Genomic DNA, 15,512 nt, shown 5'->3' on the forward strand with positions numbered 1-15,512 from the left:
AAAGATGCCCAGTTGCCCATTATTTTGGCTACCATGGCTAGAAGAAGAGATCTCAGCGACTTTGAAAGAGGGGTTCTCAAAGGAGCATGGGAGGTGTAAAGGGGTTTGTGTGTCTCAGTCACCAGATCTCAACCAAATTGAACACTTAAGGGAGATTCTGGAACAGCTCCTGAGACTGCGTTTTCCATCACCATCAACAAAACGCCAAAGTATGGGAATTTGTCTTAGAAGAATGGTGTCACATCCCTCCAACAGAGTTCCAGACACTTTAGAATCTATTTCAAGGTGCATTGAAGATGTTCTGGCAGCTCATGGTTGCCCAACGCCCTATTAAGACACTATGTTGGTGTATCCTTTATTTTGGCAGTTACCTGTACATAGTTGTAAACGTGATGATGATATCAAGACAATGGATTCAAAACTGTGGTCATCATAAGCCTGACAGCACCGTGCCATCTTATGCGATGAATGGAGTTGTTTAGTTCAAACACAGATTTTGACAATGTAAAGCGCAAGGCAGTAGTTGTCACAATTGTGCTTGATAAAAGCCACTGAGCATCGTCTATTCAAATATCTCATGGAGACAGATATTTGGTGTTGATTTTTAAATAGACTTGGGAAACTGCTTGAGGAAATGAAATGTCTTGTTAGAGGCCAGACTTCCAAAGGACTCCTTATGATTCTCTGGAAGGTGCTTCAGTAGTGGGAGAGAAAATGACTACTTCATATCAGCAGTTGCTTCCCCAACTCCCAATTATTGAGAACACACATTGGTAAGTGATGGTCTTTTAAATAAAAACAAATTAAAGATCAAAATGTTACTCGTAGAAACATTTATTTCTTACTGGTGACTGATGACTTTATGAATACGCACCTTTGTTGCTTTTACCTTCAGAGAAACCATGTTCTGACTTTGGCCGTGGTGTGTCTCTCTAAGGGAGAGGTCACTTCACTCTGGGATGTCCATCCATTTTGAGATATTTAAATTTTGGAGCTCCTGTTTTGAGGTTGATCAGAAAGAGTGGAGAGATGAGGGGGAGTGGAGACAGAATGTGTCTAATAAAATATTAGGACAGAGCTCTTTTATCCAATACAATGTGGCCATCGCTGCACTGCTGGATCTATGTCTTTCTCTCTATATATCCCTAGCTCTTTCTCTCTCTCTCTCTCTCCGTCTCACTCTTCTTTCTCTCTCTCTCTCTCTCTCTCTCTCTCTCTCTCTCTCTCTCTCTCTCTCTCTCCGTCTCACTCCACTCTCTCTCTCTCTCTCTCTCTCTCTCTCTCTCCTCTCTCCGTCTCACTCCTCTCTCTCTCTCTCTCTCTCTCTCCGTCTCACTCCTCTCTCTCTCTCTCTCTCTCTCCCTCTCCATCTCACTCCTCTCTCTCTCTCTCTCTCTCTCTCTCTCTCTCTCTCTCTCTCTCTCCGTCTCACTCCTCTCTCTCTCTCTCTCTCCCTTCTCTCTCTCCCTCTCTCTCTCTCAATATATATATATATATATATATATATATATATATATATATATACATATCTTCCTTATTTATTCAGCACATACAAAGAAACCTCTACAAATGTCTACCAAATACACTTGGAACGGCAGAGATGGAAAAAAGACAAGGAAGGCTGACTGTCTCTGTTCAGGCTTCTCTTATTTTATCTTGCTTCAAACAAAATGACTGCAACAATTCCAGTAGAACATTATTGCATCCCTGCAGTTGACGGCAATGCAGGACGATGGTTCATTGGCATTGCATTTGCCTTTGAGAAACGAACCCTGAATGTTTATTTTTAACAATCTAGTGGTGAGAGTTTTTACATGGTTGTGTGTTGTCACATATGTGAATTTGCAATGTGTCCCCTCCCTATTTTGTGTTGATGGTATTTTCAGTGGCTGTGGGGACTGTGTGAAGTCATGCTACATGCCTGGCCTGTTTTCCCCAGGCTGCTGGGAAGATGGGACGAGGGGCAAGGAGTGAGCCATGTTGAGAGGAGGTCTTCTCTCTGTTGTCATCTCACGCCTCAAACTCCCCTCACCTCCATCTCCCAAATGGCCTTCCCTCCCACTCATCAGTCGGCAGCCAACACTGCTCTCTGTTGGCAGAGGATCTAACTACACCACTGCTAAATCACATCTCTTATGAACCACTCTGGCTGAACAACAGCAGCCAAAACCAACGTCTTTGTTACCTAATCGAATCTAATATGAGATGATTATATGTAATTACAGGCAGACCTGCACACTGTGTCCTCCAGGCTAATATTCTCATCAAAGCGCAGTAAGAGTGAAGCCCTTCTGCTCTCTGCGTTTGAGGGAGCTAGCATACTTTATCATATCACTAAACATTGACACTTACTTGATTGGGATCATTTGAAGAGACCATAAAAATCAATGAGTGCAAGAGAGAGGTTTAAAATATGAGAGCCACGTTGGAATTTAAGACCATGTCAGGACTCCTGGAAGAGTTACAAAGGCCTCTTTTTATGGCGTGATTAATGGACAGAGAGAGAGAGGACAGGTCACAAGCAGGGTTTTAATAGATAGCTTTATTAAACTAGGTAAATATGCTGCATCAATCAGACAGGGCCTCTCTCCATAGTTTTTTTGGGAGGCAGGACCAGCGTGCAGTGGTCCTCCTCAGGATCTACATGGGCTGGTACCACTAATTTGGACATCTTCACAACCAGGGTCAGCATGACAGGACGTCTGCTATTATCGCTCTGACCGGTCACCATGTCATAAATATGACCACAGTCGTTCTCTGCATCCAACACTGATTGGGCAAGGCGCCGAGCTCTTTCCAGGATTCGGTGACTGCTTGGTCCACTTCTCTGGACTAGAGTAAAAAGAGATCAAGTACCTGTGAGGAATTCAGAGGGTGTCTTTGAAACATTTCCTCTTCTTCATCAGACTCGTCGTGGTGTATTTTGATTGAGGACCTGTCGATCACCTTATACCCAGGCACAAAGGTGTAGGATAGCACATGCCATAGGAGAGGTTCTGGATGCCCTGGATGGGCTGGGAGTCCTTTGGCTGGGAGGCCCCAGCAGTCTTAGTCTTTATCTCCAGGTCACCCTGTCAGTCTCCGTATCCATCGCTGGAGGAGATTACTTGGGTCTCATGAATGATAAACTCCTGTTCTAAACAGTTAACGATGTGTAATTTCTGAACAGAATTCCAAATGGAGTATTCATGATTAATCTAGGCCTTAATGTAATGTAAAATATTCAACTACTGTGTAATGTCAAACTTCAAACTACTGTGAGACCCCCTTTAGGCTGTCCTGTAATGCAAATGTTGATACACTGTAGTTGTCATTTCAAATACGGAGGCAAAATAAAAATGTGTTTCACATCTTATCCATCGTAAAAAAGTTGTTGGGAGACTTTTCGGTTCATTTTTTGTTTACATTTCTCAAAATGGCAGACTGATAATGTTTTCCAATGTGCTTCAAATATCAGAAGTTGTCTTTCTGAATGCTGAGGATAACTTTAGAAAAGGTCTAGAGCATTTCCATGGCAAAGACGATTAGAGCACTGTGACAAACCATAGACGCTTTAAAGGAGTCAATGGAACGCAAAGAGGCGGCAGGGTAGCCTAGATTGGGGCACATTCAACAAATCTAACAGTCAATATTTGTCAAATCCGTCATGATTTATGTATTGTAACAGGCCCACAATGTGGTTACTTAAATCCGACTTGGATACATTTGGCTGAAGTCCCTTTTCAGGTTTAGAAGAAGTGACTACTAAATGCTTACTCCCATTTGTATAAGATGGTTAGCATAGCAACCATACATAAATCAATGGTGGTAGTCAAAGTCGTTTTTAACTGTAATGCAGTTGATTGGTGACAATGACATCAACATTTCTATTTATTTAACTAGGCAAGTCAGTTAAGAACAAATCCTTATTTTCAATGATGGCCTAGGAACAGTGGGTTAACTGCCTGTTCAGGGGCAGAACAACAGATTTGTACCTTGTCAGCTTGGGGATTTGAACTTGGAACCTTCCGGTTACTAGTCCAACACTCTAACCACTAGGCTACACTGCTGCTGGGGTTGACATCCATACAAGTATTATACTCAGATTTTACCTCAACTTAGTGAGCAATACACATTTAAACAATAGCCTAGTAGGCTATTTTGCTGGGGGGCAATGAGGAGACTCAGGATCTTTCCACAACAGCCCTTTCCCCCAACACGTTTCCATGGCAATTCCATTGTTTTGGTCGAGTTCAATTGACCTCTTTACCGCATCTATGGCCAATGTAAATTACTTGCATGTTGGATTTTTGGATACTCTCCGGGTCAATTGGAATCATGACCATGTCCTGAACAGATCATGTTGGGAAGGATGTAGTTCTGAGTTCTTTGATTTAATTGGTGACAAAATGTTATTGTAATTGTTGGGCATTAAAACGTAACTTCCAACAACATCTGTTGGGGCGGTATGCAAATTGGAGTGGGTCTAAAGTTTCTGGGATAATGGTGTTGATGTGAGCCATGACCAGAATTTCAAAGCACTTCATGGCTACAGACGTGAGTAATTTAGGTAGGTTACCTTAGTGTTCTTGGGCACAGGGATTATTGTGGTCTGCTTGAAACATGTTGGTATTACAGACTCAGTCAGGGACAGGTTGAAAATGTCAGTGAAGACACTTGCCAGTTGGTCACCGCATGCTCTGAGTACACGTCGTGGTAATCCATCTGGCCCTGCAGCCTTGTGAATGTTGACCTGTTTAAAGGTCTTACTCTCATCGGCTATGGAGAGTGTGATCACACAGTCATCCGGAACAGCTGATGCTCTCATGCATGTTTCAGTGTTACTTGCCTCGAAGCAAGCATAGAAGCAATTCAGTTTGTCTGGTAGGCTTGTGTCATTGGGCAGCTCGCAGCTGTGCTTCGCTTTGTGGTCTTTAATAGCCCTGCCACATCCGATGAGCGTCGGAGCCGGTGTAGCACAATTCAATCATAGTCCTGTATTGATGCTTTGCCTGTATGATGGTTCGTCGGAGAGCATAGTGGGATTTCTTATAAGCTTCCAGGTTAGAGTTCCACTCCTTGAAAGCGGCAGCTCTACCCTTTAGCTCAGTGTTGATGTTGCCTGTAATCCATATGGTCACTGTGGGGACGATGTCATCAATGCACTTATTGATGAAGCCAGTGACTGATGTGATGTACTCCTCAATGCCATCGGAAGAATCCCGGAACATATTCCAGTCTGTGCTTGCACATTTAACATGCTGGTAGAAAGGAGGTAAAACGGATTTAAGTTTCCCTGCATTAAAGTCCCCGGCCACTAGGAGCACCGCCTCTGGATGAGTGTTTTCCTATTTGCTTATGGCCATATACAGCACATTGAGTATGGTCTTAGTGCCAACATTGGTTTGTGTTGGTAAATAGACAGCTACGAAGAATATAGATGAAAACTCTCTTGGTAAATAGTGTGGTCTACAGCTTATCATGAGATTCTCGACCTCAGGTGAGCAAAACCTTGAGAGTTCCTTAGATTTCGTGCACAAGGTGTTGTTTATAAATACACATAGACCGCCACCCCTTGTTTTGTAGCACAATTGGTTACGGGACCGTAAATCGGCAGCCATCTCCTCCGGCGCCATTATTATCAATTTGATTGAGGTCTGATGATTATGGAGGCCAGGTCATCTGATGCAGCACTCCATCATTCTCCTTGGTCAAATAGCCCTTACACAGCCTGAAGGTGTGTTTTGGGTCATTGTCCTATTGAAAAACAAATGATAGTCTCACTAAACACAAACCAGATGGGATGGCGTATCGCTGCAGAATGCTGTGGTAGCCATGCTAGTTAAGTGGGCCTTGAATTCTAAATAAATCACAGACAGTGTCACCAGCAAAGCACCCCTACACCATCCCACTTACTCCTACATGCTTTATGGTTGGGACCACACATGAGGAGATCATCCGTTCACCTACTCTGCGTCTCACAAAGACATGTCCATTGCTCATGTTTCTTGGCCCAAGCAAGTCTCTTCTTATTATTGGTGTCCTTTAGTAGTGGTTTCTTTGCAGAAATCATCCATGAAGGCCTGATTCATGCAGTCTCCTCTGAACAGTTGATGTTGGGATGTGTCTGTTACTTGAACTCTGTGAGGCAGTTATTTGGGGTGCAATCTGAGGTGCAGTTAACTCAAATTAATTTATCCTCCGCAGCAGAGGTAACTCTGGGTCTTCCTTTCATGTGGCGGTCCTCATGAGAGCCAGTTTTTACAACTGCACTTGAAGAAACTTTCAAAGTTCTTGACATTTTTCGCATTGACTGACCTTCATATCTTAAAGTAATGACGGACTGTCGTTTCTCTGCTTATTTGAGTTGTTTTTACTATAATATGCACTTGGTCTTTTACCAAATAGGGCTATCTTCTGTTTACCACACCTAGCTTGTCACAACACAACTGATTGGCACAAACGCAGTAAGAAGGAATGAAATTACACAAATTAACAAGGCAGATCTGTTAATTGAAATCTATTGCAGGTGACCTCCTCATGAAGCTGGTTGAGAGAATGCCAAGAGTGTGCAAAGCTGTCATCAAGCAAAGGGTGGCTACTTTGAAGAATCTCAAATATAAAATACATTTAGAGTTGTTTAACACTTTTCCAGTTACTACATGATTCCATATGTGTTATTTCATAGTTTTGAGGTCTTCACTATTATTCTACAATGTAGAAATAGTCAAAATAAAGAAATACGCTTGAATGGGTAGGTGTGTCCCTGTTTTCCCTCTGACCTTCCTCAACACCACCTCCATTCTCCACATCTCCCTCTACATCCCCCCCTTCCCTGTTTTCCCTCTGACAGTTTAGTCACTGCTGATCAACATTTCCACATCATTCATTTCTTACGTCACTTTATTGTAATTATGCACAATTAATTATACTTGATTCATTGTCCCCCCTACCGCCGTGTCGATCACTTAGCACGAGCAGAGTGACACAGGCAAAACTGTCTTTTACAACTCAGCGGCAGTGCCAGGGAGTGAACTCCCCAAAGATAAGCAGGGTATTGTAGTGCTCTGGCTCACACTTCCTCAGGGCAGGTGATAAAAACCAAGTAGAGATTACATTACGTTAATTCCTTTTTCAGAAGCCCTGACCCAGAATGAATTACAAGGTACATTTAGAGCATAGAAGAGGGAGAGATGACCATCAGGCCAAATACGAAATAATGAATTACTGGAACAGTCATTGTCAATACATAGTGGGCCGTTGGAATAAGGTTAACAGACAGAATCAAGAAGGTATACTGTACTGTGTAGTACAGTATGGTGCAAAGTGCAAAGACATCAATTAAATTGTGTTATATATTCCTTAGCACAGACATCATGGCCTGCCTGTAAGTCTAAACATTGAAGTATGAACAAATAGCAGTCATTTGGAAATGCAAATCCTCATTTTGAAAGATAACAGTCAGAGAGTGTTCCCGCCCAGTCTAGGTGATATGGCAAATATGGCTGTGCAAACACCCCCACGATACCTACAGGCACAAAATCAGCCTGACCACTACTACAGTGTCACCACGGGCTAATACAGTACACTCTGCCTGGCCGTTGCCCATTACTCCTTAGTTGATAGGTAAAGGACTGAGAAAGGTGAGGGCTTTTCAGGTACTGCTACTATAACACTCTCGACTGGCTTATTGGACGACACATGAACATTTCCTTTAAAATGTCCCCTACACTGAGAATGGCGCTGCTGTTCAGCATGATAGGTGAGTAACTATACGTTCCTGTGCTATGCTTTTTTGAAACAATAATGATGAAGTATTGTGTACCTACTGTATATATCTTGGCCTTACACATTGGAGTGTGACATATTTGAGATTAAAGGATCATGTTCAAGCAGAGGAAAATACTCATAAAAGTAAAAACAATATGTGTTTAAAAATATAAAAAAATTAACAGTCTTCTTTTTTTCTAGGATGTGGGCATTTAATCACAGTGACGGTTCCCGAGAAGTTTGTGAACGTGACAAACGGTGAAAGTGCTCTTCTGCAGTGCACGTTTGTTACCACCGTGCAGAACACCAGCAACATTATCATCCAGTGGAGTTTTGTTGCCAAAACCTCCAATGTGCCACAGCAGGTATGTAGGCTGACGTTACTATGTCCTATGTTGCCACATGGTCACACTCCCTCACTCCCTCTGTCCTCAATGTCACCTGGACCGTTTTACACACCTAGTGCGCCAAAGGATATTGTTCTGTTCATGGACAAGAGTGCCAAAGGCAATGTTATCGTACTTACATGGGATTTACAAAGACGTCTGAATTTGAAAATGTGTGATCAAACTGCTTTCGGGTGTACATGGAAGTTCAGGAGAGTCATTGCAGTTGATGGGCGTGCTGTTGGATAGCATAACTTCCCACAAGGATCGATGATTGATTTGTTTTATACGTACAGTGTCATGCATCTTCTGGATGCCCACATGGGCATATCAGACATTGTATTTCCTGTAGCAAAATAAAATCATTATGTCTATATGTACACACATACATATACAGTATATAAACATACGTTCAGGCATCAGTGGAAAACTATTGAGAGAACAAATCAAAAACATTTCAAATATACACCTGATCTTGTCTTCCAAGCTGGAGATACAATTTGGGGCGGCAGGGTAGCCAAGTGGTTAGAGCATTGGACTAGTAACCGAAAGGTTGCAAGTTTAAATCCCCGAGCTGACAAGGTACAAAATCTGTTGTTCTGCCCCTGAACAGGCAGTCAACCCTCTGTTCCTAGGCTGTCATTGAAAATAAGAATTTGTTCTTAACTGACTTGCCTAGTAAAATAAAGGTAAAAAATAAATAAAATAAAATGCAACCAGGAATACTTCTTTCCTCGATAACCATTCAAGTTTTTCTAATTCGGAACAGTTCCTGTTATCTTTGCAACATTTTATCAAACAGTACAGCTCTCAAATCATCACATAAAGTACAATAAAATAAGAAGTGCAGTTCATTCTGGACCTCCCCTCAATCACAAACAGTACATCGTCGCTCTTGATTGCTGTGCTTCCGTATTTTCATAAAAGCCAAGGCAGGTACTATTCAATATGGTGTTTGCTCTTGAGTGCCCATTTTGTGACACACCTTGGAACGACAAAAAAAATAGCACAGTCACCAGAGCACAAGTGGCTCCCTGCCCTCTTACCAGAGGCAGTGTTACAGTAGAGCAGAACCTCAGACCACAGAATCCTCACGTCACGCAGTCTCACTAACACTTGGGGTTGCTCCGACTTCCCTGCCGTATTGTAACTTGATTCTGTAGAATGAGTAGGTCTCTGAAATATCAGCATGAAATCTGTTGGTTGTCCCGTGGTTGTTTTTATGTAAGCTCTAAGACATTCTTGCTGTTACTTTCTAGGTGTATTACTCTCAGTCAGGAGAGGACGTTATTTCGAAACCGTATGAGGGCAGGTTGAATGCTCCCACCTATCCAGCTACTAGCAATGCCTCAATAACAATAAGCAACATGCAAGTGTCAGATGCAGGGGCCTACACCTGCGAAGTCCACAACTTCCCTGATGTCAATGGGAAGACTGAGGCCACTATCATTGTCAACATTCTTGGTGAGTTCTGTTTTACATTTGGTCAAATGCTTTGAAATGAGTCATGGTTTACTTCATAAATGAATACAATGATGTCACATTTAATAATTGAATAGAAGTAAATCTTCTTCCTATTTCAGCGTCACCACAACACACGAGCAGATCTATGAAATAGTTTCACTGTTTTTCCTAGTCTGAGTTTGGTGATCGTTGAATTACATGCCTTCTGTGATTCCACTCATCCACAGAGTTACCAGGCCAACCTTTGCAGGCCTCAGTGTCCACAGTAGTTTCCATGGGAACTGGAGCAGACTAGTAATCTTCATTGTCAGTGTCAGAAATTAGAACAGGAACACCGGAGTACAAGACCGTCTTCCGACATGTCTCGTACTCCTCAGGAATAGACTGGAGAGACACATGACTTTTTCAGATGAAATGAATGATTCCCAGTTTGATAAAAGCAGAGAGGTTGTAGTGAAGCATTATGGTGAAGGTAATACGCGGTATTCAGTCCTACCATGGAAATGGTCTTGGCCTTTTTGTTTCTCATGCTGTGTTGATATACACATTTGACTGTAACAATGGCTGCTCATCTTACCAATATATCATTGTCTTAATTGGTCATGTCTGTTGTATAGATTCCTCATCTTAGTCACCGTAAACCCTGCCGGTATCATTGTGTACAGTACAATGCCACCTTTGTCCCCATTGCAAAGCATAAGAAACACTCAGGGCGATGACATCCAGCTTCACTAGAATGCTCATGCATATGAATGTACCACTGTAACGACTCGTATCAATCAATCATTCAGTGTTTGGCATTCCAACGTCAACGGTACCTAGTACTAGACCAAGTGTTAAAAACCCCAAGTAGGACCAGAGCGCTGGCCTACAGTTGAATTTGTAGTTGACAGAGTGTTCTGCTGTGTATGGTGTATAACGTACAGATTCATCATTGATCGCTCATGAACTGCCCTTTTCGACCTGTATATATTGCATATGTTCTTTGTCTATCTTTGATCATATTTTTTTATCTATGAATAGAGCCGCAACCAAAATGTCCCCACCGGAATAATAAAGTCATTATTTTAAATAGCTATCTACTGGTCCAGGGCAAAGTGTTGACTTTTATGTCTAACTTGGCCATACCATTTGGGCACTTTCTCTGATTGCCGGTAGTTGGATCAACTCTGTCCAGCTTGCAGCATATTACGTAAGCTTAACTCTTGCTCTCTCTCTCTCTCTATTACATGGTCTGTAAGAGAGGCCATCTGTGCCCTTCTGTGCTGTCCATGGTGATGTGGAGTCTGGTCACCTGGTTACCCTCACCTGCCACAGTGAGCGGGGAAGCCCCACCCCCACCTATACCTGGATCAGAGTGGATCAGGACAAGACCAAGACACCTGTAATGGGGAACCCTGGTGAGTTGCCATACTGTAACACACATTCCCCATCACTCTGTTGTTCTCTGATTCATTAGAATGCTTTTGCAAGACTTGTGTTCTTTCTCTTTCTTTTCAGATCCGAATATAGGATCCTTGTATTTCCGAAACATATCCCAGTTTGAGTTTGGAGAGTATTGTTGCAGTGCCTCTAACGCTGTAGGATCTGCTACTTGCACCGTGGAGCTCAGCCATGGTATGGGTAATATATACGTATACTGTTGTTTCGACTTTTATTGAATGTGGCTATATAATCTTTAAACACACTGCTGTAACTAATCTTACCAATAACCCACCATTAACAGAGCTAGGTGATGGGGCCATTGCTGGTGCAGTCATTGGAGCACTTCTTGGAGCTGTCCTTATTATCCTTATTATCTGGTTCATGACACACTCCATGAAGAAGCAGAAATACAAGGCTTCAAAGGCAACAGAGATGCAGTGAGTGATTCTGATTTATGCTGCACTTTTAACGCATTCACACACAATACCATTCAAATGTGTGGTGCAGTGTTTTTTACCGACAGTTTCCTTTCCCCCCGCCAGAGCCATCCCTAAGAGTTCGGCCACAGTGGCGTATGAAGGCGTCCCTACCAGGGAGAGTGGCCATCAAGCCTATGTGACCTCCGGAGGGGTTCCCATGGCAACAAACAGCCACGTCCATTCTGACGCTGACGGAGAGCGGGCCGAAGCTTAGGAGAGGCCTGACATGCTTCTGGGGTGACATCACTACTCTGAAAAACAATGCTCCACTGAAGTTTGTGTTTTTGTATAATGTTTTTTTTTAAGTCACAATTTAAGTAATGGTTCATATTTGTTTTATGTGATATAAGGAATTCCAATTGTCTTGATTTCACACACCCAAAAAATACAAATCACTCTACACCCTGATTAATGTGGTAATCCACCCATTCCCTGAATGTTTATTCCCATTTCATATACATTGTGACAAATCTAACCAATGCTCATCCATGCTTTCTGGAAGAAAAAAAATACAAATTCAATTTTGCATAACTGAGACAAGTGTTTAATTACTAATGTGGATATACACGTGGTCTGGAATGACATGGGGTAAATCCTGATATGTTTGGTCTGAAATGACTGTGATGACTCCCTGTGGCCTTTCCAGGCAACCTGAGGAGAGCAACATGAGAGTCGCACAGCCAATCAGAGGTGGCCTCTACCACTTGACCTTAACACCTTGCTGCTGTCTCCAAGAAATACATTTCTAAGAATGAGCCCATGGAGAAAAATAATGGTGTAAAAGACTAGAATAGATCTCTGTGTTAATGTTTTGTTAATCCTTCACCTTTTTCATTATCAGGAGAGAGAGAGAGAGAATGAAAATAGAGGAGTGTGGACCATTAAGTCTCTGGTGCATACAGATGGATACTCCAGAAAATTGGCCCGAACAGAAAGGAAAAACATTGTTGTCAAATATTATGCCACATACTGATTCAAAGACAGTGTTAATGACCAGTAGGGGGAGCTGAAAGGCCAGAACTGATGTCACTGCTAACAAAATCGCAGGAAAATTAACTGACATTAGAGCCAGATACATACACAGATAAGATACATTTTTGTTAAAGGGGCACCTGCCCCTTTGCCCTCCCACTCGCCAAGTGCCCTTTCAGGGGGTAGTATATATACAGTTCATTCAGAAACTATTCACACCCCTTAACTTTTTCCACATTTAGTTGTGTTACAGCCTGAATTTAAAATGGATTACATTTAGATTTTTGTTAGATCACTGGCCTACACACACCCCATAATGTCTAAGTGCAATGATGTTTTAGGGAATTTTTACAAATTAATAGAAAATAAAAAGCTGAAATGTATTGAATCAATAAGTACTCAACCCCTTTGTTATGGCAAGCCTAAATAAGTTCAGGAGTAAAAATATGCTTAACAAGTCACATAATAAGTTGCATGGACTTGCTCTGTGTGCAATAATAGAGATTAAAATAATTTTTAATGACTGCCTTATCTCTGTACCCCACACATACAGATAATTGTAAGGTCCTTCAGTCGAGCAGTGAATTTCAAGCACAGATTCAACCACAAAGACCAAGGAGGTTTTCAAATGCTGAAAGCAAAGCATTGTTTGTGGCAAATCCAATACAACACATATTTGAGTACCATTGAGTACCACTTTCTAAATTTTCAAGCATAGTGATGGCTGTATCATGTTAGGGCAGGGATGCAACTTTCACTGGGGATGGGGGGGACATGTCATTTTTGTCCCCCTCAGTTTTATCATGGGGGGGACACAACGGTGTGCTTTAGGACCACGCAGACTCCTCCGTGCATTGGGTTGTTTATCTGACTGGATACAACAACAAAAAACACATCTAAAAACCAAAGTTGCAGCGCTGTGTTATGGGTATGCTTGTAATTGTTAAGGACTGGGGAGTTTTTCAGGATAAAAAATAAACATAATGGAGTTACGCACAGGCAAAATCCTAGAGGTAAACCTGGTTCAGTCTGCTTTCCACCAGACACTGGGAGATGAGTTCACCTTTCAGCAGGACAATAACCTAAAACACAAGGCCAAATCTACACTGGAGTTGCTTCCCAAGAAGACAGTGAATGTTCCTGAGAGGCCGAGGTAGTTTTGACATAAATCTACTTGGAAATCTATGGCAAGACCTGAGAATGGTTGTCTTGCGATGATAAACAACCATTTGACAGAGCTTGAAGAATTTTGAGAGGTGTGAATACTTATGTAAATTAGATATTTTATTTTCAATACATTTGCAGAAATGTCTAAAAACATGTTTTCACTTTGTCATTATGCGGTATTGTGTCTTGATGGGTGAGAAAAATAATACATTTCATAAATGTTGAATTCAGGCTGTAACAACATATTAGTAAATACAAGTTTAAATTGAGAATAGTCTGATGGGTGAAAAGGTCAAGGGTTATGAATACTTTCTGAAGGCACTGTATGTTTTTTGTATACAGTTTTTGTCATCGTTCTGAACACAATGAGTTGACTCTTCACATGGGATGACTTCACTGAACAACAAAAGAAAGGGAATATTGAATGATTCCCAATGATCCATCGCATCTCCCAAAAACATTTTCAACATACATCTGTAAAATGATTAGTCTAGAAACTAAAGCTTTGGTTGTCTTCCTCTCAACCTTCCATGTCTTCTCCCTGGACCTCCTCAATGTCCACCTCTTGAACATCAGCCTCTGAGGCCTCATCTTCACTGTCACTTTCCAACCTTGTTGAGGATGGCTCGTTGTCAGGCTCAAAAAGCCTCAAATTTGCCTGGGATGGCCACCAATTTTTTCACCCTTGTGTTGGTCAACCTGTTGCCTGCTTTGGTGTGTGTGCTCCCAAACAAGGACCAGATGTGCTCTGAGGCGGCTGATGATGGTGAGATTTGGTGGATGAGGGAGGCAACAGGGGAAAGAGCCTCAGTCCTATGTTGGCACGACTGTCATATTGCATCTCCATCCCAAAGCCCTTGCTTGGAAGTGTATTTCGCCAGACTGCCAAGAACCTTGCCCTCATCCAGGCCAAGGTGGGGAGACATAGTAGTGATGACACCATAGACCTCATTGATCTCTGCACCAGACAGGATGCTTGGGGTCCAACATGTACGCTGTGGCGTGTATGGGCTTCAGGCAGAAGTCTTCACACGTTTTGACGTATTTCAGAACTGCCGTTTCCTCTGCTTGGAGCAACAGTGAAGTGGGCAGGGCAGTACAGATTTCTTCTCTTACATCTGAAAGCAGAGTCAGAACATCAGACAGGATGGCATTATCTCCCTCAATCCGTGCAATGAAGACTCCTATAGGTTTCAGGAGTTTCAAGCTGCTTACCACTCTCTCCCAAAATACATCATCCAGGAGGATCCTCTTGATGGGGCTGTCCATATTGACAGACTGTGATATGGCCATTTCTTGGATAGACTCCTTCCTCTCCATGTCAAACATGATGACAACACCACCCCAAAGGGTGTTGCTGGGCAGCTTCAATGTGGTGCTCTTATTCTTCTCACTTTGCTTGGTGAGGTAGATTGCTGCTATAACTTGATGACCCTTCACATACCTAACCATTTCCTTGGCTCTCTTGTAGAGTGTATTCATTGTTTTTAGTACCATGATGTCCTTGAGGAACAGACTCAATGCATGAGCAGCACAACCAATGGGTGTGATGTGAGGGTAGGACTCCTCCACTTTAGACCAAGCAGCCTTCATGTTCGCAGCATTGTCTGTCACCAGTGCAAATACCTTATGTGGTCGAAGGTCATTGATGACTGCCTTCAGCACATCTACAATGTAGAGACATGTTTGTCTGTCATCTCTTGTGTCTGTGCTCTAGCAGAATACTGGTTTGAGGGGTGGAGATGATGTAGTTAATTATTCCTTGCCCACCAACATTCGACCACCCATCAGAGATGATTAAAATACACTCTGCTTTCTCTGATTTTCTTGACCTTCACTTGAACTCTGTTGAACTCTGCATCCAGCAAAT

At 42.3% G+C, this 15,512-nt stretch overlaps 1 protein-coding gene across 1 annotated transcript; it reads left to right on the top strand.

Annotated features, from left to right (window-relative positions):
• Positions 1-7,522: 7,522 nt before the first annotated feature.
• On the top strand, positions 7,523-12,038 carry LOC116358175 (V-set and immunoglobulin domain-containing protein 1-like). Its single transcript, XM_031808656.1, has 7 exons — positions 7,523-7,741; positions 7,951-8,114; positions 9,395-9,599; positions 10,841-10,999; positions 11,100-11,216; positions 11,326-11,461; positions 11,567-12,038. Exons 1-7 carry the CDS (start codon positions 7,681-7,683, stop codon positions 11,715-11,717), a joined length of 993 nt encoding a protein of 330 aa, XP_031664516.1. The 5' UTR covers positions 7,523-7,680; the 3' UTR covers positions 11,718-12,038.
• The last annotated feature ends 3,474 nt before the right edge of the window (positions 12,039-15,512 follow it).

Source organism: Oncorhynchus kisutch, linkage group LG28, assembly GCF_002021735.2.
Source record: "Oncorhynchus kisutch isolate 150728-3 linkage group LG28, Okis_V2, whole genome shotgun sequence".
Taxonomy (NCBI): Eukaryota; Metazoa; Chordata; class Actinopteri; order Salmoniformes; family Salmonidae; genus Oncorhynchus; species Oncorhynchus kisutch.